General features: G+C 49.2%; 1 protein-coding gene across 1 annotated transcript in view; it reads right to left on the bottom strand.

Moving 5' to 3' along the window:
* GAK (cyclin G associated kinase) overlaps window positions 1-23,553 on the bottom strand; it is a 116,258-nt gene that overhangs the window by 5,093 nt on the left and 87,612 nt on the right. The window contains exons 23-27 of the mRNA XM_065407060.1: window positions 22,194-22,331; window positions 20,818-20,937; window positions 10,655-10,885; window positions 5,768-5,916; window positions 3,335-3,511 (exon numbers count right to left, since the gene is read on the bottom strand). Coding sequence (XP_065263132.1) covers window positions 3,335-3,511; window positions 5,768-5,916; window positions 10,655-10,885; window positions 20,818-20,937; window positions 22,194-22,331 — 815 coding nt within the window. The remainder of the gene's footprint in view (window positions 1-3,334; window positions 3,512-5,767; window positions 5,917-10,654; window positions 10,886-20,817; window positions 20,938-22,193; window positions 22,332-23,553) is intronic.

Below are 23,553 nucleotides of genomic sequence, written 5' to 3'. Positions count from 1 at the left end.
GGGTGAAATTTTGGAACAGCCTTCCGAGGGAAACGGTGGGGGCGAAAGACCTCTCTGGCTTCAAGATTAGGCTTGATAAGTTTATGGAGGGAATGGTTTGAAAGGAAAAACGTGATTTTAGTCAATTAGGCATTAATGTGCCATCGCGGGTAAAATGAGGGTCCGGCTGTAGAATCTTGCCTGTATGCTCGGGGTTCTGCTGATCGCCATAGTTGGGGTCGGGAAGGAATTTTCCTCCAGGGTAGATTGGCAGAGGCCCTGGAGGTTTTTCGCCTTCCTCCGCAGCATAGGGCAGGGGTCGCAGGCTGGAAGATTCTGTTGTGGGTGGGTTAGCTTTTGTGGCCTGCATCATGCGGGAGGTCAGACTAGATGACCATATTGGTCCCTTCTGACCTTAAAGTCTATGAGTCTATAAATTTTTAGTCTAATTTGCATAATGTAACTGAAGTCATACTAAAGTTTCTATCTTGTATTAAAGGAGTTATAGCTAATGATCTTCATTTTCAGCAAGTGGCTCTTTAAAAATGAAATCAAAACTAATTTAGGTAGAAACTACTGCACGGCAGCTCTTACATTAGTACCCCACAATGCAACTGAAGAGCGATTTCCAAGAACGCTGTTAAATTCTTTTATGTTGGAGTCCGACTTTCCTAGTTGAACATGCACTGCTGACTATGAACACTCCTAGACTTTTTACCCTCAAAGAAATACACCAAGTCATGGAGGAAGTTCTGCTGTTGCAGCACGGACCTCAATCTAAATTGGTCTGGGGAACCAGTGCGTGCACAGCAATACTGCAGATACACCACCTGCTCCATTTTAACTCATCCTGGCTCAGATGGGCATAAACACGAGGCCCCGTGTATTCTGCAACCCAAGGTTGCTGCGGGATTATGCTCCAGAATCGGAGTTTTCTTTTTTTAAAAATTCCTTAATTCTTGCTCTCGTTGTTAGAAAAGAATGAAAATGTGAACCAAGTGCAAGAGATGCAATGTTATCTTCCTACATCTGTACACAGCCACGAACAGGAGCCCTGAAAGGGGTGAACTGCCCTAATATTTTTACAGGAGTCAAGTAACAGAGGGGTAGCCATGTTAGTCTGAATCTGTAAAAAGCAACAGAGAGTCCTGTGGCACCTTTAAGACTAACAGAAGTATTGGAGCATAAGCTTTCGTGGGTGAATACCCACTTCATCAGACGCAAGTAATGGAAATTTCCAGAGGCAGGTATAAATCAATATGGAGATAACGAGGTTAGTTCAATCAGGGAGGGTGAGGTGCTCTGCTAGCAGTTGAGGTGTGAACACCAAGGGAGGAGAAACTGCTTCTGTAGTTGGATAGCCATTCACAGTCTTTGTTTAATCCTGATCTGATGGTGTCAAATTTGCAAATGAACTGGAGCTCAGCAGTTTCCTCTTTGGAGTCTGGTCCTGAAGTTTTTTTTCTGTAAGATGGCTACCTTTACATCTGCTATTGTGTGGCCAGCGAGGTTGAAGTGTTCTCCTACAGGTTTTTGTATATTGCCATTCCTGATATCTGACTTGTGTCCATTTATCCTCTTGCGTAGTGTCTGTCCAGTTTGGCCAATGTACATAGCAGAGGGGCGTTGCTGGCACATGATGGCATATATAACATTGGTGGACGTGCAGGTGAATGAGCCGGTGATGATGTAGCTGATCTGGTGAGGTCCTGTGATGGTGTTGCTGGTCTAGAGCCTCTGTTGCTTTTTACAGGAGTGTTATTGCCAACACTACAGATAATGTAGATATAATCACCATTTACATAGGGACTACTGTGTTTATTGGATTATTCTTTTTTTGTATTTTTTTTTTTTTTTTGAAATTGGAAGCTGCCACATAATTCCCACCAGGACCTTTCAGCAGATTTTATATCCAGTTTGCTGTGGCTTACATGGGACCACTGAAATCTCTGGGAGGCCTGGGAGTTGGAGGACCCTCCCCAAGACCCATTCAAGAAGTAGAGATTAAGCACCGATTACACTGATCTGCATTTTGGTTGGCAGATGTCCAGAACCTAACAGAACTCTGCTCCAGTAACTGGGCTTTTCTCAGACTGATCCGAGTGGGACCGAGACGGGCAGGAGTTCAGGTGAGGGCAGGACTCAGCCCCGGCTGCTCTGACACCTCATCACTGTGTTATGGATGAGGAGTGAGACTTGAATTCCTGTACTGCATGGTCTCATTGGTGTGCTAACTTCAGAAGACAACACAACAAACGGAAGGAAGGCAGAGCATGTGGCTGGCCAAGCACCCATGTAGCTGGGTCTAGTGAATGATAATATGAGTGGTGGTAAAAGTGCTTCTCAACCTTTGCATCTGAAGGGAATCCATTCCACTTCATTCCTTCTTCACCAAACAGGTGCTGATGAGTAAGGCAGCACTAAGCACTACTGTCCAGCCCAGCTGCTGGAGACCCTCTTCTCTCTCCTTTCCCTGGAGACCCTTATCTCCACAGTCTGATGCTGCCACCTTAGAAGTGTCAGAGTTCAACACAATAACCGTACAGCAGAAAAGTGGACTGAAAAAATGCCCAGAAACTAGCCTATTGTCCCTGCCAATATCAAACCCTTCCCCACCGAGCCTTGCCGTGCTTGCGTGGGTGTCTGTTCAAAAGCAGGAAGCGTAGCAGATTTTCCTTTTAGGATTGCAGAATTAATTTGTGTGACAAAGTTCCTCCTCTATCTTGGTGGGTCCTGCGCTTATTGGCGGATTTTCTTGCCTCAGAGATTCACCATGTGGGTTGGGGAACAGCCAAGAGACCTTCCCCTCTGGAAAAACCCACAGTCCAGGTCAATTGGGAGGTTTGGGGGGAACCCGGGCCCGCCCTCTACTCTGGGTTCCAGCCCAGGGCCCTGTGGACTGCAGCTGTCTATAGTGCCTCCTGTAACAGCTGCATGACAGCTACAACTCCCTGGGCTACTTCCCCATGGCCTCCTCCAAACACCTTCCTTATTCTCACCACAGGACCTTCCTCCTGGTGTCTGATAGCACTTGTGCTCCTCAGTCCTCCAGCTCCTCACACTCGCACCACAAACTGAAGTGAGCTCCTTTTTAAAACCCAGGTGCCCTGATTAGCCTGCCTTAATTGATTCTAGCAGCTTCTTAATTGGCTCCAGGTGCCCTAATTAGCCTGCCTGCCTTAACTGGTTCTAGCAGAGCCCCTGCTCTGGTCACTCAGGGAACAGAAAACTACTCATCCAGTGACCAGTATATTTGCCCTCTACCAGACTCCTGTACCCCACTGGTCTGGGTCTGTCACATTTGGTAATACCAGTTTGATAAATAGCCTTTAACATACCCAAGAAAACTACTCACCTTATCTGGATGAACCACAAGTACTGCCTTCCTATAGTACTTCTTTACTTGTTCAGGGGTAACTAGATCTGCCATGCCAACTGGCTTCCACTTGTTCTCCCCTTCCCAGAGCACAGTGTGAAGAGTGGATATTAATGCTCTTATATTTCTCTCTTTTCCTTCAATCCAATCTAGAATCTGAAACAAAATTAGAAAAATTCAAATTGACTGCAGCTGCCTTAAATGGTGCTTCCAATTCGCTTGAAGATACTTTCCTCTCCCATCATTGAAAACAAGACAATTGGACCTTGGGCTTCAAAAGTTTTGAGAGCACTTTGCAAATATGATCTTAATCGTGCATCCAAATTCCACAGAGTGGACACCATGCTTAGCCTTGGAACCCAACAGTGATATATCAAGTCTGCTAGCCGAGGACCAGCATGTTTATACGTAGTTATTTATTTGGCTCTTTCTTAGATAATAATTCAGTTCTCTTGGAATGATTCCTAACAAGTTAAGTGTAAAAACTGTATAATAGATGACAAGAAGTGATCTGAACAAAGTAACCATGGCAGAATATTCATTTTAGTTACACTAATTAATCCCATGGTAACACAGGTTGTCCATTCCAGTGCTAGAAATCTTGTTTTACTTGTAAATTTCAGGTAAGGGTCTTAAGCTGTTTTGAGACTTGTACACTCATATGGCTTGCTTGAGTAAATTGAAGTTTTCTGTACTAGATTGCCCCTTGAACTACAATTGGCTAACAATGCCCTTTTCTTAGTTGATTTTATAGAATGATCTTTACATCAATCAATATAGAATCCTTATGGCAGTAAGGGGAGTCTCTCTAAATTGTAATATCACAGTATGGAATATCTCCCATCTCCCCTACTAACACCGGTGATGGCAGGTAAAAGGCTCTATTTTTTATTTATAGTATTTTACATAAAAAAGCATTCAACCCAACCTATGGACACGAGTTGGAATATGCCATTAATAAGCTGATTTCCCCACTTCCTCCCAGAGATTATTTCTATTAATATTGTTCAGAACTACATACTTTATCCTCACAATGTTTTACAAAACTAAATAGTAAATGTTACCATTTAACCTTATCTGCAAGTAATGTACCAGGAAGAAATACAAAATCGGATCAGAATACACATGGGGGTGATGCCACCCTGGAGACTGGAAAGAGTAATTTTAATATGAGTTGAATAGTCCATTTTCAGTGGATTTGATAGAGGGGCAGAGAGCCACTGGGAGGAGAATGAATGACCTGCCCTAATAAAGTGATTCTCAAGTAGTTTTTGTTCTCCACAAGCCATAATTCTGTATTATCAGACACAGCCATCACAGCACCATAGCCCTGAACCCCTTCGCTGAAAGGGCACTAGTGAAACTGCACTTGATTGGAGAAAAGGTAATAAAACAAGGCTCTAGCTGCCAAAGAGTGGACCTGACAGCAATGAAAACCTTTTGACCCAAGCTCTCCCAGTTTGGCACAGACCAGAAATGCACCCTCCCATCTTCTCCATAGTCAAAAAGTGAGTTGTGCTTGTCTAGCCAAGTCTGTACCAAGACGTGCTCTTTAATGAAATGGGAAACCCAGGCCCTTGTACTCCCTATGGGAGAAAATCCTGCATTAGATGTAAAACTTCAGTTCACACACATCAGGATTTTACTTGTTTGTACCTTGGTTTGTTTTCAGCTGAGTTCATAATTATGTTCTTTAGAACTGTCCCGCTCTCTCACACTCTTCTCCCCCATATTCAATTTCTCCATGAGATTTTACCGGCTGCTTTTTACCTAGTCATTTTCAAATTCTCAAAATCCTTTTACAATCATTTCTTGTGAAATGGGCGTTAGATCTGTTCTAGGATTACCTTGTCCACCTCCCCTTCTGGATTAGGTGGCCTGTAACAGACTAGCCACAGCATAAGTTACCCTTTCTTTTTTTGCACCTTTTTATCTTATCATACACTTGAGAGAGGAGTTTTACCACCATCTGCACTTCAAAGCATGCCAATACAGAACAAACCCTCTCTCCTGAGCAAATCATTCTCTTCTGTACTGATACCCCAGTTGTCCACTGTATCTTGGTTACGCTAACCAATTAGGATATACATTCATGCATTAAGACCAGTAGGTTCCTCCGAGTTATTCCGCACATGGGTGGAAACACATGTAAACTTTTATTATCAATTTTTACCATCTTTGTATCCCTTCAAAAAGCAACTGAGGGTCCTGTGGCACCTTTAAGACTAACAGAAGTATTGGGAGCATAAGCTTTCGTGGGTAAGAACCTCACTTCTTCAGATGCAAGTATCTCTTCAGTTTCTCTTTTATCCTTCACTGTATCCTCCCCCACTCTACCATCAATAGTAGGAAGTAACAGAATTATGTTTATATTTGAATCAAAACAACGGTTTTTATTATTAAACATCAAACCTTTAATTTTAAGGGGTCCATGTCTTTAGACATTTCTTGCTTTCTCATCTCGGCAATTGTCTTGGTTCCTTTTTTGTCAGATTTAGCTGAAAATCCTTGATTAGATAATAGATCCTCAAAATCATTTTCTGAAACTTTTGGCTTTTGTCCTGTTAAAACAAAAAGAAAAGAAAAAATAACGGAAGAAAATGCTTACTGGTACAGGATCATGACAGAGGTAACAAGTGTACCACACTATGGGTATGTCTACGCTGCACATTCACTGACAGCAGCATGTAGGGCAGACGTGGGCAAACTACGGCCTGCGGGACCATCCTGCCTGGCCCCTGAGGTCCCAGCCGGGGAGCCTAGTCCCCGGCCCCTCCCCTGAAGCCACGTGGGCCGCGCTCTGGCCTGCCGCTCCCGCTGGGCAGCACAGCTGGCTCTGGCCGGGTGTCACCAGCAGCAGGAGCTCGCAGCCATGGAGAGCGGGGGGGTTGGGTAAGGGAGCAGGGGATCCTGGGGGGCCATCAGGGAGGAGGGGGCGGTTGGATGGGGCGGAGGTTCTGGGGGGACGGTCAGGGGATGGGGAACAGGGAGGGTTGGGAGTGGGAGTCCCGGGGGGCCTGTCAGGGGGCTGGGATGTGGATAGGGGTTGAGAGGGCAGTCAGGGGACAGGGAGCGGGGGGTTGGATAAGGGGGTGGGATCCCGGGGGGCAATTAGGGGCGGGGGTCCCGGGAAGGGGCAGTCAGGGGACAAGGAGCAGGGGGGGTTGGATGGGTCGGAGGTTCTTAGGGGGGCAGTCAGGGGGTGGGAAGTGGGAGGGGGCGGATGGTGGGGGCCAGGCTGTTTGGGGAGGCACAGCCTTCCCTACCCAGCCCTCCATACAGTTGCGCAACCCCAATGTGGCCCTCGGGCCAAAAAGTTTGCCCACCGCTGATGTAGGGTGTGTGGGGTCACATGCCACAGCAAAGAGCAGGCTGTGTCCATACTGAGATGTGTAACTACACACAGCAGTGAAAGGCTCCAGCAGTGGGGAGCTACCAGAGCCTTTCCCCGCTGCCTCCCCCCTGCAAGAGCCTTTCCCCACTGCTGGAGCTGTTCCCTGCGGCAGGGAAAGACTCCAGCAGTGGCACATGACGCTGCTAAAAACAGCCGTGTAGACGGGGAAGATACTGCTATGCCAATAGAGAATTGTGTAGAATCACAGAATCGTAGGACTGGAAGGGACCTCGAGAGCTCATCTAGTCCAGTCCCCTGCACGCTTGATCTAGACCATCCCGGACAGGTGTTTGTGGAATCTCCATCACTGGAGATGTTTAATAGCAGGTTAGACAATCTCCCTAGGCAATTTATTCCAGTGCTTAACTACCCTGACAGGAAGTTTTTCCTAATGTCCAACCTAAACCTCCCTTGCTGCAATTTAAGCCCATTGCTTCTTGTCCTATCCTCAGAGATTAACGAAAACAATTTTTCTCCCTCCTCCTTGTAACAATCTTTTATGTACTTGAAAACTGTTATGTCCCCTCTCAGTCTTCTCTGCTTCAGACTAAACAAACCCAATTTTTGCAATATTCCCTCAGAGATCATGTTTTCTAGACCTTTAATCATTTTTGTTGCTCTTTTCTGGACTTTCTCCAATTTGTCCACATCTTTCCTGAAATGTGGTGCCCAGAACTGGGCACAATACTCCAGTTGAGGCCTAATCAATGCGGAGTAGAGCGGAAGAATTACTTTTTGTGTCTTGCTTACAACTCCTCTGCTAAGACATCCCAGAACTATGCTCGCATTTTTTTTTTTTTTGCAACAGTGTTACACTGTTGACTCATACTTAGCTTCTGGTCCACTATGACCCTCAGATCCCTTTCCGTGGTACTCCTTCCTAGGCAGTCATTTCCCATTTTGTATGTGTGCAACTGGTTGTTCCTTCCTAAGTGGAGTATTTACTTCAGATCATTTCTCCAGTTTTTCCAGATCATTTTGAATTTTAGTCCTATCCTCCTAAGCACTTGCAACCCCTCCCAGCTTGGTATCATCCACAAACTTTATAAGTGTACTCTCTATACCATTATCTAAATCTCTGATGAGGATATTGAACAGAACCGGACCCAGAACTGATCCCTGCGGGATCCCACTCATTATGCAGTTCCAGCATAACTGTGAACCACTGATAACTACTCTCTGAGAACAGTTTTCTAGCCAGTTATGAAGCCACCTTGTAGTAGCTCCATCTAGGTTGTATTTCCTAGTTTATGAGAAGGTCATGCAAGACAGTATCAAAAGCCTTACTAAAGTGAAGATATACCACATTTACTGCTTGCCCCCATCCACAAGGCTTGTTCCCTGGTCAAAGAAAGCTATCAGGTTGGTTGGACACGATTTGTTCTTGACAAATCCATGACGACTGTTACGTATCACCTTATAATCTTCTAGATGTTTGCAAACTGATGGCTTAATTATTTGCTCCATTATCTTTCTAGGTACTGAAGTTAAGCTGACTGGTGTGTAATTCCCCAGGTTGTCCTCATTGCCATTTTTATAGATGGGCACTATATTTGCCCTTTTCCAGTCCTCTGGAATTTCTCCCATCTTCCATGACTTTTTGAAGAGAATTGCTAATGGCTCAGATATCTCCTCAGTCAGCTCCTTGAGTATTCTAGCACGTATTTCATCAAGCCCTGGCGACTTGAAAACATCTTATTTGTTTAAGTAATTTTTAACTTGTTCTTTCCCTATTCTGCCATTTCCACATTTTCTATTATTGTTTTCTCCCCCTCATTGAGAAATGGGCCTACAGTGTCCTTGGTCGTCTTCTTGCTTCTAATGTATTTGTAGAATATTTTCTTGTTTTATGTCTCTAGCTAGTTTGATCTCGTTTTGTGCCTTGGTCTTTCTAATTCTGTCCCTACATACTTGTGTTATTTGTTTATATTCATCCTTTGTAATCTGACTTAGGTTCCACTTTTTGTAGGACTCTTTTTTTTTTTTTTTTTTTTTTGAGTTTCAGATCATTGAAGATCTCCTGGTTAAGCCAGGGTGGTCTCTTGCCATACTTCCTATCTTTCCTACGCGGTGAGGTACTTTGCTATTTTACCCTTAATAATGTCTCTTTGAAAAACTGCCAGCTCTCTTAAAAACTGTTTTCCCCCTAACGCCATGTCTACACTAGCGAGCTGACCGATGCAGGTGTGCTGCTGTCGGACAGCTCGTGTAGTTGCTCTATATCCACAGGACAGAGCTCTCCTGTAGACATAATTAAACCACCTCCAACGAGCAGCAGTAGTTATGGCGGTGGGAGAGCCTCTGTCCACACCAGCGCTTCTGTCGGTGTAACTTTATGTCACTCAGAGGGGTGTTTCACATATCTCAAGGGACCATTCAAGGTTAAGTGGGTTATAGCTTTTCCCCCCCCCTCCTTTCCCGCTCTATGACTGAAGAGGTGTTAACAGGCCACTTAACCTTGAATGGTCCCTTGAAATGTGTTGAAATGTGTTAACTACTTATGCTAAATAATCTACCCCCTTGTACTTAGCTGTGGCACTCTGGGCTTTTCGACGCTTAGGGCTTGGCCACACTTGCGAGTTACAGCGTATTAAAGGATCCCAGGGCACACTAGCTCACTACCCGTCCACACTGGCAAGGCCCGTAGAGCGCTCTGACTCCACAGCTAGAGCGCTGCTGGTACTCCACCTCGGCGAGAGGAATAACGTTTGCTGCGCCCCCGCTGGAGCGCCCCAGCATCAGTGTGAACGAGGTGTTGCATTACTGCGCTCTGATCGGCCTCCGGAAATGTCCCATAATCCCCTTAAGTCAAGTGGCCACTCTTGTCATTGTTTTGGATATGCCCTTTCAAAGCTCCGTTTCTGACAGCTGGCTGCTTATCTGCTCCGAGACAAAGCAACCATTAGTGTGGAATGCTGTGTGTGAGAGAGAGGCGGGGGGAGGGGGGCTCCGCTGCTGTCTGAACTTACAAGACAGCATGCGGACATGCTCTCAGCCCCCCCCAAACCCACTCTCTCCCCCACATAAACACAACACACTCCCTGTCACACCCCACCCCCACTTGAAAAGCACGTTGCAGCCACTTGCATGCTGCTCTCTGTGGCCGTTGCAAGAGCTGCTAATGTGGCCATGCCAGTGTGCTGTCAGCTGTCAGTGTGGACAGACTGCAGCGCTTTCCCTCCTGCGCTGTCCGAGGGCTGGTTTAACTCAATGCGCTCTACATCTGCAAGTGTAGCCATGCCCTTAATGAAGATACTACCTATGCCAATGGGAGGAGTTCTTCCATCAGTGTAGGTAATCCACCTCCCCGAGAGGTGGTAGCTAGGTTGATGGGAGAATTCTCCCATTGATCTAGAGCTGTCTACACCAGGGGTTAGGATGATTTAACTGCATTGCTCAGTGGCGTGGATTTTTCACACCCCTGAGTGACACAGTTATAACTGACCTAGTTTCCTAGTGTAAACCAGGCCTCTGTGTACATTTCCCAGATCTGAAGAGCTCTGTGTAAACTAAAAAGCTTGTCTCTCTCAACAACAGAAGCTGGTCCAATAAAAGATATTACCTCACCCACCTTGTGTCACGAATATCCTGGGACCAACACAGCTACAACAACAATGCATATTGTCATGCTAATATCTATCAGGAACTGCTGGTAGGCAATGAGAGATATCTGAGAAGTGAACCTTTATCTGAACACAACTGCTTAAATGCCACTCATGTTATTGCTATTAGACCTCATTTAATAACAAAACAAAATATGAAGCCTGTAACGTGACTAAAATAAGTTCTTCAGAACCTTTCAAAGCTTCTGTTTTCATAAAGCCCCAGAACCATGCTTGTAGAGACCACAAGGACTTCATACGCAACACACCATTATAACTATAATTCCAGGAAACAGAACTTACCAAAGCCTGGAGCTCGGATACCTCTCTCTTCTCGACCTCCAATAACACTGAAGTTCACGGTATAGTTGGGTTTACTCTGTGTGCTGGATTTAGCTTGCTGTGGTTGAGTGTGGGACTGCCACGAAGTACCTGTATTTTGTGGTTTCTTTGTCTGCCACTGATTCCCTCCTTTCTGGGATGGAGCTGACTTCTGACCAAACCCACCAGCTGGGAATCCACCACTGGAAGGACCTGGACAATAACAGTGCCTAATTTAGTTGCAATACATTTTAAAACATTTTGACTACATAATACAGTCTCGCCCAAGTTCTGGTCTGATATCTACCCAAGTGATTTAATAAGAAACACCCTTCAATTTAAAGGAAATCTAATGTAGAGAACACGGGTGTCTGAAAGTGAAACTTAATGAGAACAGTTTCAGCAGAGTTAGAGACAATATCGCAGTTCTAGTCTGGAACCCACTACTGTGTGTCAGTTATTCCATTTCAAATCGCAACCACATTTTGTGACAACGGCTAACCCTGGTCTGATCAGTCACCACACAGTGCACTTCGGTGGATATATTCAACACAGAAAAATACATTAGGTTTTCACTGCCAACTATTTACATTTAAGTATTTACTAATTATTATGAGACGGATGCTGGGAAACTCCTCTCATACTCAAGAAAAAGTGGTGTGCTCTGAAGGCATTACCAATAAAATCCATGCCCTCAAGCTTCCTTTTGTGTATTACTGTTTTTAAATAAAGAAGTCTTCACCAGATCGGGGAAATGGCTCTAAAGACTTTTAAAAAAAACGTTAGTAACGGGCTGTAGACAAATACGGAGAAAATAACTGAACGAGGTCTGACAGCAGAGAAATTGCTTTAAGAACAACACTGAAGTACGATATATACACAAACCCAACACACTAAAATTATCTTGAATGATAAGCTAGCATTATCTCCCTAATTAAATCACAGACTAGATTTCTCTAGTACCTCCCATCTCTGCCTGGAGAGTGGAAAATATATTAGTCCTCTGTAGCTTTGCCAGCTACAATGGAAGGCCTGATCCTTCATTGGTTACACCGGCGTAAGCCCATGGAATCCAGCTCTAAAGCTTTCGTTTCAGCACTCAGCATGACAAGCCAGGGAATGATACTCCTAGCCAAGCTCCACCCAGACTGCCTTTATTTGACTTCTCTTTCCTTCAGACACCATTTCTAGAAAGCGAGTTTCCTCGGCAACTGGCACGTGGCCAACAGAACACTTCCTGGCACAGGCCCATTCAACTGAAAAGTAGCTTGGTAGTTGAATTTAAATGCAGTATTATCGTCCAAATTCAGACTGGAAAGAGGAAGATCACGTTCTTTGGAGGAAAATTCCTTTAAACTTGCTACACCTCCATAAAGCAGATCTAAACCACTTCACACTGGAATAGGTGTAAGCCAAGCCTTAGACATCCAAACACAGGCAGGAATGCCCTTTACTTCACCATTTACCCCGTACCCCACCTCTACAAAAAGTTACAGTTGGGCTGTTTTGAGAAAAAAATCAGAACAAAAGGCCCTGCATGTATGGGTCTATTTGCAGCTTTCTATAGGACACTGTTTAAATTTGGCTAATTTTACCGACAGTACATTCAAGCATTGACAATATTCATAGTAAAGGCAATAGGAAAACACTTTGTAGTGAGAAACCTTATATGGTACATGAACACGCAGCAAGCTTCTAGTGACAACCATGCAAATTGCTTATATGGAATAATTTGACACCCTCTACTCTGGTTGTCACAAATAATTATGAGCTTTAATTTCTCCGACACAATCTCCCCACTACGCCCCACTGTGGTGGTTACAAGTTTTCAGGTCTGATCCTGAAAGCTGTGCACAGAGGGGTGCAGAGGTATTTTCTGCATTTGCAGCTTGCTTCTGCATCTCTTCAGATGATTGCCAATGAGAGGAAGGGGACAGAGGTGAAGGAGGGAGCTGATTTTGGTGGCCATACTGAATGGGAATTAGTAATGCTTGGTTTAGTTTTTATAGTAAGGGCGAAGTGCTAGCCCTGATGATGTTTCTTTGGGATGATCCTGTAGCGCAACAGGCCATAGAAGTTCCCTAAGCAGCTAGGCTGTGAATTCCCCCAGCATAGACCTAAAGCCTCAGGTGATACTGGGCTGGGCTCTCTCTATGGTGCCATGTCTTCAGGCTGCAGCATAAGAGGTGTGTCCAAAGCGCTTCTACATCCTGTTGTAACTCCCCCACTGGACTGGGCTGCACACTGGCATAGATTATGGTCTGACATACACCAGTGTAAAACTGGGGTAACGCCACTGTAGCTGATGGAATTACATCGGTGTAAATTGTATATGGGAGGACTGAATCAGGCTGACTAGGACATACTAAAGTGACAAAGCTATTAAGATAAAGGCGTGCATGACGACAGCCATATCATAGTTGTTTGGCACAGGGTAACCTAATGGGGATGGTATAAAATGAAAAACGAAGTGTTAGTTACATCAAAGCTATTGAGATTATCTAGCAAAAATAATTTGTCAGATTTGCCATTGGCATGAAGTAAAGCAGGGGTAGGCAACCTTTCAGAAGTGGTGTGCCGAGTCTTCATTTATTCACTTTAATTTAAGGTTTCGCGTGCCGGTAATACATGTTAATGTTTTTTAGAAGGTCTCTCTCTATAAGTCTGTATTATAGAGCTAAACTATTGTTGTATGTAAAGTAAACAAGGTTTTCAAAATGTTTAAGAAGCTTCCTTTAAAATTAAATTAAAATGCTGATCTTACGCCGCCAGCCTGCTCAGCCCGCTTCCAGCCTGGGGTTCTGTTCACCTAGGCCTGCAGCGGGCTGAGCGGGGCGACTCGAGGTCAGGGCAGAGGGCTGGGAGTGTGTGGAGGTGCAGGGCAGAAGGCTGGGTGTTGGGGGGAGGTCAGGGCAGAGGGCTGGGGTGTGTGTGGAGGTGCAGGGCAGAGGGCTGGGAGTGTGTGGAGGTGCAGGGCAGAAGGCTGGGTGTTGGGGGCGACTCGAGGTCAGGGCAGAGGGCTGGAGGGTGTGTGGGGGTGCAGGGCAGATGGCTGGGTGTTGGGGGCGACTCGAGGTCAGGGCAGAGGGCTGGGGGGGTGTGGAGGTGCAGGGCAGAAGGCTGGGTGTTGGGGGCAACTCGAGGTCAGGGCAGAGGGCTGGAGGGTGTGTGGGGGTGCAGGGCAGATGGCTGGGTGTTGGGGGCGACTCGAGGTCAGGGCAGAGGGCTGGGGGGGTGTGGAGGTGCAGGGCAGAAGGCTGGGTGTGGGGGGGTTCAGGGCAGAGGGCTGGGAGTGTGTGGAGGTGCAGGGCAGAAGGCTGGGTGTTGGGGGGAGGTCAGGGCAGAGGGCTGGGGTGTGTGTGGAGGTGCAGGGCAGAGGGCTGGGTGTTGGGGGCGACTCGAGGTCAGGGCAGAGGGCTGGAGGGTGTGTGGGGGTGCAGGGCAGATGGCTGGGTGTTGGGGGCGACTCGAGGTCAGGGCAGAGGGCTGGGGGGGTGTGGAGGTGCAGGGCAGAAGGCTGGGTGTTGGGGGGAGGTCAGGGCAGAGGGCTGGGGTGTGTGTGGAGGTGCAGGGCAGAAGGCTGGGTGTTGGGGGGAGGTCAGGGCAGAGGGCTGGGGTGTGTGTGGAGGTGCAGGGCAGAGGGCTGGGAGTGTGTGGAGGTGCAGGGCAGAGGGCTGGGAGTGTGTGGAGGTGCAGGGCAGAGGGCTGGGAGTGTGTGGAGGTGCAGGGCAGAGGGCTGGGTGTTGGGGGCGACTCGAGGTCAGGGCAGAGGGCTGGAGGGTGTGTGGGGGTGCAGGGCAGATGGCTGGGTGTTGGGGGCGACTGGAGGTCAGGGCAGAGGGCTGGGGGGGTGTGGAGGTGCAGGGCAGAAGGCTGGGTGTGGGGGGGTTCAGGGCAGAGGGCTGGGAGTGTGTGGAGGTGCAGGGCAGAAGGCTGGGTGTTGGGGGGAGGTCAAGGCAGAGGGCTGGGGTGTGTGTGGAGGTGCAGGGCAGAGGGCTGGGAGTGTGTGGAGGTGCAGGGCAGAGGGCTGGGTGTTGGGGGCGACTCGAGGTCAGGGCAGAGGGCTGGAGGGTGTGTGGGGGTGCAGGGCAGATGGCTGGGTGTTGGGGGCGACTCGAGGTCAGGGCAGAGGGCTGGGGGGGTGTGGAGGTGCAGGGCAGAAGGCTGGGTGTTGGGGGGAGGTCAGGGCAGAGGGCTGGGGTGTGTGTGGAGGTGCAGGGCAGAGGGCTGGGAGTGTGTGGAGGTGCAGGGCAGAAGGCTGGGTGTTGGGGGCGACTCGAGGTCAGGGCAGAGGGCTGGAGGGTGTGTGGGGGTGCAGGGCAGAAGGCTGGGTGTGGGGGGGTTCAGGGCAGAGGGCTGGGAGTGTGTGGAGGTGCAGGGCAGAAGGCTGGGTGTTGGGGGGAGGTCAGGGCAGAGGGCTGGGGTGTGTGTGGAGGTGCAGGGCAGAGGGCTGGGTGTTGGGGGCGACTCGAGGTCAGGGCAGAGGGCTGGAGGGTGTGTGGGGGTGCAGGGCAGATGGCTGGGTGTTGGGGGCGACTGGAGGTCAGGGCAGAGGGCTGGGGGGGTGTGGAGGTGCAGGGCAGAAGGCTGGGTGTGGGGGGGTTCAGGGCAGAGGGCTGGGAGTGTGTGGAGGTGCAGGGCAGAAGGCTGGGTGTTGGGGGGAGGTCAGGGCAGAGGGCTGGGGTGTGTGTGGAGGTGCAGGGCAGAGGGCTGGGAGTGTGTGGAGGTGCAGGGCAGAAGGCTGGGTGTTGGGGGCGACTCGAGGTCAGGGCAGAGGGCTGGAGGGTGTGTGGGGGTGCAGGGCAGATGGCTGGGTGTTGGGGGCGACTCGAGGTCAGGGCAGAGGGCTGGGGGGGTGTGGAGGTGCAGGGCAGAAGGCTGAGTGTGGGGGGGTTCAGGGCAGAGGGCTGGGGGTGTGTGGAGGTGCAGGGCAGAGGGCAGGGGGGAGGTCAGGGCAGAGGGCTGGGGGTGTGTGGAGAGGTCAGGGAAGAGGGCTGGAGGGTGTGTGGGGGTGCAGGGCAGAAGGCTGGGTGTTGGGGGCGACTCGAGGTCAGGGCAGAGGGCTGGGGGTGTGTGGAGGTGCAGGGCAGAGGGCAGGGGGGAGGTCAGGGCAGAGGGCTGGGGGTGTGTGGAGAGGTCAGGGAAGAGGGCTGGAGGGTGTGTGGGGGTGCAGGGCAGAAGGCTGGGTGTTGGGGGCGACTCGAGGTCAGGGCAGAGGGCTGGGGGTGTGTGGAGGTGCAGGGCAGAAGGCTGGGTGTGTGTGGGGAGGATCAGGGCAGAGGGCTGGGGGGGTGTGGAGGTGCAGGGCAGAGGGCTGGGTGTTGGGGGGAGGTCAGGGCAGAGGGCTGTGGGTGTGGGGGTGCAGGGCAGAAGGCTGGGTGTTGGGGGGAGGTCAGGGCAGAGGGCTGGGAGTGTGTGGAGGTGCAGGGCAGAAGGCTGGGTGTTGGGGGAGGTCTGGGCAGAGGGCTGGGGTGTGTGTGGAGGTGCAGGGCAGAAGGCTGGGTGTTGGGGGGGGTTCAGGGCAGAGGGCTGGAGGGTGTGTGGGGGTGCAGGGCAGAAGGCTGGGTGTTGGGGGGAGGTGCAGGGCAGAAGGCTGGGGGTGTGTGTGGGGGTGCAGGGCACAAGGCTGGGGGTGTGTGTGGGGGTGCAGGGCACAAGGCTGGGTGTTGGGGGGAGGTGCAGGGCAGAGGGCTGTGGGGGTGTGGGGAGTGCAGGGCACAAGGCTGGGTGTTGGGGGGAGGTCAGGGCAGAGGACTGGGGGGGGTGGAGGTACAGGGCAGAGGGCTGGGGTGTGTGGGAGGTGCAGGGCAGAGGGATGGGTGTGTGTTGGGGTGGGGGGGTTCAGGACAGAGGGATGGGGTGTGGGGGGCTCAGGGCAGAGGGCTGCGGCTCTGGGGGTGCAGGGCAGAAGGCTGGGTGTGTGGGGGGTTCAGGGCAGAGGGCTGGGAGGTGTGGGGGTGCAGGGCAGAAGGCTGAGTGTGTGGGGGGTTCAGGGCAGAGGGCTGGGAGGTGTGGGGGTGCAGGGCAGAAGGCTGAGTGTGTGGGGGGTTCAGGGCAGAGGGCTGGGAGGTGTGGGGGTGCAGGGCAGAGGGCTGGGTGTTGGGGGCGACTCGAGGTCAGGGCAGAGGGCTGGAGGGTGTGTGGGGGTGCAGGGCAGATAGCTGGGTGTTGGGGGCGACTGAGCGGCTCATGGCAGGGGGCTGGGAGGGATATGCCCTTTTCCACCCCCTTCCCCCAGGCCCGTCCCTACCTCTCTCTGCCTGCTCTACGGAGCAGCGAGCACGCTGCGCTCGGCTCTGCTCCGCTCCCCCCCCCCCCTCGCAAGGGCCGTCCTGGCAGGGAGAGGGGGGGAGGAGGAGGGGCTGGAATGCACCACGTTGTGGGAAGAAATGGGGGGGGGGGGGAAGCTTGGCTGCCGCAGGACCAAGCTTCTGCCTCCTGCCCCCGCAGGGGAGAGCGGTGGGCGCGGGGGCTGAGTGGGGTGGGGGGCCGGGACCCCCCCGCACCGCTCTCCCCTGCAGGGGCAGAAGCTTGGTCCTGCGGCAGCCAAGCTTCCCTCCTCCCCCTTCTTCCCCCAGCTTGGTGCATTCCGGCCCCTCCACCTCCTCCTCTCAGTGGGCAGCAGCGTGCCACTCAGAATCGGCTCGCGTGCCGTAGGTTGCCGACCCCTGAAGTAAAGTAAAACAGAAGCGTGTTGGCACTTCTGCAGCATCTAGCGTCTCCCCAAGAGCTTCCACGGTTGGCATATAAACAACATTTTCTCCCCTCCCCAGCACACAAGGGCCTTCCATGTTTCTGCTCCTTTGTGCGTCTGGCTGCCTAGGACAATGGCAACGAACCGCCAGGCGTAACAGACTGGCACAACAGCTCATTTTCCCACTGAAGCAGCATCCCAGCAGAAGCACCTTCAAGTTATCAGGTAAAAGGTGGAGTGGGAGCCATGGAGAAAGATCAGAGTGAGCCAGCACTTCATGGCTCCATTAATTTCTGATTAATTTAAACAAAAATCATGTTTTAAGCTTAACCCATTTGTCCTGGACAAAAGCTTTCTCAATGTGAACTGCACTGAGACTGCAGACGGGAAGCTACACATTCGAATAGGACGGTGTAGAAGCTTCCTTACTGATTCCAGCAAGAGTAAGAACTGGACACAGTCACAAAGACTCTCAAAAAATTCAGCAAGAAAGCAGAGTCCATGCTGGAGACTGACAATCCAGAAGAGGAGGAAACCTGATGCCTCATGCTGATTTTAATGCAAGGTAGAAAAGACCAGGCTTCTCTGATTAGGTTGGCACATATTTTACTAGGGAGTAGGGGCCAGGGAGTATACAGACAGACAATGTAGGGGAATGAAAGACCACACACCATATATACTTTGCTAATTGTATCAGAGGTTTCTTGCTTACCCTTGACTTCCAACCCTCTGCTCCCAGTGCCTGACCACCTCACCTCACCTCCTCTCACTCACTCACTCTCCCAACTCCATCTCCTTTTCCTTAGCATAAAAACTTGCACTAGGATCCTCACTTCTCAAAAGGCCAGTCCTTAACCCCAACTGCCTCTCCAACTACCGGCGTCTTTCTTTTCCACTGCACCTCCTGAACAAGCTGTTTATAGTCACTGCCTTGATTTCCTCTCCTCCAATCCATGTAGATCCCCTACAGTGCAGCCTGTGCACCTCCCCACTCCATTGGATCAGCTCTCTCTAGCTCTCCAGTTACTTCTTGGCCAAGTCAAAGAACTGTCTTCACCCTCCCCGAGCTTTCTGCTGCTTCTGAGAGTGTCAATCACTTTCTCCTTCCTGGATTTTTACCGACGTGGCCTCTCCATTTTCTGTCTGCATCCGAGGGCTCTTTCAGCATCTCCTGTAGCAACTTCTTCTCTTCCTTGCCTTCACTGTTGGGAGTCCCTCAGGGCTCTGTCCTCAGTCCCCTCTTCTCCCTGAGTGACTTCATTGGCTCGCAGCTTCAGCTACCACTTCTACGCTACCACTCAAACATGCTCCCTCACTCCTGTCAACTTCCCTCTGTCCCTTACACACTATCTAAAGGTCTTTCCAAAGCATCATCCTGGATGCACTTCTGCCACCACCAAAACCCAGTGGAGCTACTTCCAAAACATTTGCCACTTCCTGTTATCAGTAACCTTTATCTACACTCAGGCTCACAAGCACAAGGCCATTTTAGACTTCTCCCCCTTCCTCCCCTGTACATCCAAGATAGCACTAAATATCACTACATCTTGCCCCTTATTCCATTTCATAAACAGTTAAAAAAAAAAAAAAAAAAAAAGAAATTGGACCATTCCTTTCTGTCCTGTCGTCATTGCCTGCCTTGGCTTTCATAACCGCCTCCTCTCTGGCCTCCCTCAGCACCGACATCTTTCTTCTCAAGTCTGCTTAAAACTCAACAAAACTTTAAACTTGTCCTTTCCTCCAAAGCCCCGTGCAATGTTGCCCCGAGCAAGTCTCAGATTTTCTCACCCATGTCTCCTTCTGACTCTGCCAAGTACGCCAGTCACACCACCCAATTTGTTTTCTTCTATTTCAGAACCCTTGCTTTCCTCCTGGCTGCCCCATATGCATGGAACGATCTCTTGGTCTGTGTGCTAGTCCCCACCCCTTCCCAAAGACCTGCTGCTTTCATAAAGCCCACAAACTAACTCCTTCTCAAATGCTTTCTACATCCCATATTTAATGGGCAGTAGACATCTGAATGGGTTTTAAAAATCGTTTTGAGATACCACCTCCCCCAAATCACTCAGTGTATCTTCTCTCTTACGCCTGTCTTTTGGATAAAAAGCTTCTGGGGTAGGGACTAGCTATATATTTGAGTCTTATACAGTTGCAAAGATATGATCAGTACATAAACATTAACTCATAACCAAGTAGTTGGTTACTCGTTTTTTTCTTGATTGAATTTGCTGCAATATGGCATGTGGCTATTGACAAAAGGAAGCGCTAATCCAGGTTTCTGAGGTTTCCTCTTAAACTCAATACTTGAGTTAAATTATACAAAAATAGTGAAGAGAAAATAGCTAATTTTAACAGTACATACCAAGTCTGTAAAGTTGGGTGTAAATTTACAGATGACATACACTGGGTGCAACTCAGGAAGTCAGACACTGAGATGGCATGTGGATAAATACTGAAAAATTCTCACTACTAAATAATGATTCATAAAATGATCATAGAATCATAGACTATCAGGGTTGGAAGGGACCTCAGGAGGTCATCTAGTCCAACCCCCTGCTCAAAGTAGGACCAATCCCCAACTAAATCATCCCAGCCAGGGCTTTGTCAAGCCGGACCTTAAAAACCTCAACCCTGTAATGAAACTCAGTGTAACACTGATCACGTGTGAGTACTGAGAGACAGTTTAACAAGGAAGTTCTTTAAGTTCCTGTCCAGAGTTCAACCATAAACCAGTGGAGAGAGATTACAACTGGCCATGTATTCCGTTTCCTTTTTTAAGTTACCAATATAAAATAAAGAGCGGTTTAACATTTGTACTAACAGCGAAAGCAGTTTCAGAAGTTCTGCATTTCACAGTTGTCCTGGTCCACAAAAAATTAGGGTCATAAGTAAATAGGAATTGCCACTCCGGCTCAGACCAATAATCCCATCGCTGACAGGACAGCATGCATCACAGGAAGGTGCAAGAAACCTCACGGTGGGCAATTATGGAATAACGTGCTCATTCTGACGTTTTTCAAACCACTTCAGTTAGAAGTTGAAGCATTAAAGGGTTCATATTGCTTCCAAGCTATGGCCTGGTCCACACTAACCCCCCACTTCGGACTAAGGTACGCAAATTCAGCTACGTTAATAACGTAGCTGAATTCGAAGTACCTTATTCCGAACTTACCGCGGGTCCAGACGCTGCAGGCAGGCTCCCCCGTCGATGCTGTGTACTCCTCTCGCTGAGCTGGAGTACCGGCGTCGACGGCAAGCACTTCCGGGATTGATCCGGGATCGATTTATCGCGTCTAGACAAGACGCGATAAATCGATCCCAGAAGATCGATCGCTTACATCCGGACCAGGAAGTAAGTATAGACGTACCCTTTGTTTTCAAAACATAATTTCTATGTAGTAACTGGAAGTTATTAGTTGCTTTATTCTTCTAAGAAAACATACAAGATTACCTGGAAGACCAGATTTAAGGTTAGCAAGGTCAGCAAAGGGGTCGAAGTTCTGAGATTTTGGTTGGCTGAAAGACAAACCTGAAGGCACACTTGTCTGGCTTCCTGTAGTAAGAGCTTGGCCTGTGTCATAAAAACAAATATGAAGTTATGTCCAGGGCACAGATGGCAGGGGATGAAAATATCCACTTAAAAAAAAAAAAAAAAAGATGTTGACAGAAACTGTCTTCCTGATTCACAGCAAATTGCGATCAATATTTTCTAGGTAGATTCTTGTCGAAGGCCTCTCCTCCAAAATTCTTGTCAGGGCCACCCAGAGGATTCAGGGGGCCTGGGGCAAAGCAATTTCGGGGGCCCCTTTCATAAAAAAAAAGTTGCAATACCATAGTAACATGCATTTGGAAATGTAAAAAATAACCAGTGAAATACATTCAAAAATTAATTTTTAATAATTTGAAAAATACACAAAATACATTATTTAAAAACATTAAATGCTTTAATGGTATGTATACATCTGCAATTACATAATGGGCTGTTGCTGGGTGATGGTTGGTGCCAATGGGCTGTCGCTGCCTGGGGGTGGTGCTGCTGTTGCCCGGGGCTGGGTGGGGAGCTGGGCTCTGGGTCGGGGGGTGCCCGGCTCACAGGGGCTGGGGGTCAGGGCTGTGGGGCGATGGGGTCGGGGGGGTGCCCGGCTCAGAGGGGCTGGGCTCGGAGCTGGGGGTCAGGGCTGTGGGGGGAGTGGGGTCAGGAGGGTGCCCGGCTCAGAGGGGCTGGGCTCGGAGCTGGGGGTCAGGGCTGTGGAGGGATGGGGTCGGGGGGGTGTCCAGTTCAGAGGGGCTTACCATACTGCTTACTCCCGCCTCCCCCCTCTCCCGGATCCTCAGTGCGCCGCGTCCAGGAGCGCCCCTGGACAGTGCTGCAGTGGCGTGGCTCCACGGGACCTGAGCTCCCGCCGCTCGGAGCCCCGCCCCCTTACCACGCAGCTCTGAGCGGGAGGAGCTCAGGCCACGCCGCTGCAGTGCTGTCCAGGGCCGCTCCTGGACGCAGCGCGCTGAGGCGCTGGGGGATGGGGGAAGGCGGAGGGGCAGCCTCCGACATTCTCATGGAGGCCCTGCGGGGCCCGGGGCAAATTACCCCATTTGCCCCCTCCTCTGGGCAGCCCTGATGCTTGTTATATGTTACACTGTTAGCTTTTACCATGTCTATAACTGTCAGTACGTTAAAGCCGAGTACTTTAATGAGACTGTATTTAATGAACCACATGAGAGTCGCATATGGCTGTTCCGTTGTTTTGGGTGGCTGAGATGACTAATATTTGGAGTGCACGCATTTTCTTTAGCAATAGAAATACACAGTATATTTTTGTTGCATAATACCTTCAAGTGCAGGCTTCTTCGGCTGTTGTGATGCTAAGTTGGTTGTAGCTGGGGAATCTGCCCAAGAATCCCATCCGCTTAAAAGATCTGGGTGGCTTGCGGAGGAAGTCATTTTAGGTAGGTCTGGCGCCAAATTTCCTAGAAAAAAATTGCAGAAAATTGTCAGTAACAAACCCACAGTGGTAATTGCACTTTTTGGCAAGAGAACTCAAGACTGCTATCTAGATTCCCAGCTGGGTCACTATTTGGCCTGTTTACATTCCCTAGATTAGTACCAATTATTAAAATTATATAGTGTTGCTATGTGTTCTTACACATCTGCTGCGTTCCTAGATGGGTTCTGCCACTGGGGTGCTTGAGACGTAGCTTTGATTTCTATTTCAAACTTTGCTGAGCAGGCCAAAATAAAGGTACCTTCATTCACAGCCGCTGCTGTTAAATTAACACTTTAGCTCTTCCAGACTAAGGGATCATGCAAGGGTCACTGCTTCAGGGTCCTCATCTGGTTTTGTACAATAGAGCAGGTGGCTCCAAACCAGCAGCACTTTAGGAATGGCGCTCCATGCCACTCAATAGCCCAGGTACTACCAAGCTGTACTGAGGGACATTTGCTCTCCTAAAATGGATTTACATGGGCTACGGGTAGTGCCAGTGGATCTCCATGTGGGGCAAAGGTTTGTTCATGGGCTCAATACCATAATGACCACATAGACAGCTGAAGAGCAGGGCACAGCAAGGTATCTTCTGCTCCATCTTGGGAAAATAATTTTAGGGACAAGTGAATCTTTTGCTCCAGGAAGAAAAGGTGGAGAGTGAACCTTTAGGCTCTTCCCTCCGTGCATGCAGCAAAAGAAGAGTCTGTCCTGATTCAAAATGCAGAATGAAATGAGAACAAAGTTAGACTGAAAAGGGTTTGAGGGGAACGTCCCATTGACTCAATGGAGAGGGGTAACTAGTGGTGTTCCCCAAGGGTCAGTCCTCGGACCAATCCTATTCAACTTATTTATAAATGATCTGGAGAAAGGGGTAAACAGTGAGGTGGCAAAGTTTGCAGATGATACTAAACTGCTCAAGATAGTTAAGACCAAAGCAGACTGTGATGAACTTCAAAAAGATCTCACAAAACTAAGTGATTGGGCAACAAAATGGCTAATGAAATTTAATGTGGATAAATGTAAAGTAATGCACATTGGAAAAAATAACCCCAACTATACATACAATATGATGGGGGCTAATTTAGCTACAACGAATCAGGAAAAAGAACTTGGAGTCATCATGGATAGTTCTCTGAAGATGTCCACGCAGTGTGCAGAGGCAGTCAAAAAAAGCAAACAGGATGTTAGGGATCATTAAAAAGGGG

Source organism: Emys orbicularis, chromosome 6 (assembly GCF_028017835.1).
Source record: "Emys orbicularis isolate rEmyOrb1 chromosome 6, rEmyOrb1.hap1, whole genome shotgun sequence".
Taxonomy (NCBI): Eukaryota; Metazoa; Chordata; order Testudines; family Emydidae; genus Emys; species Emys orbicularis.
Note: the sequence above shows the minus strand (reverse complement) of the source record. Positions and strands in the feature narration are given on the sequence as shown.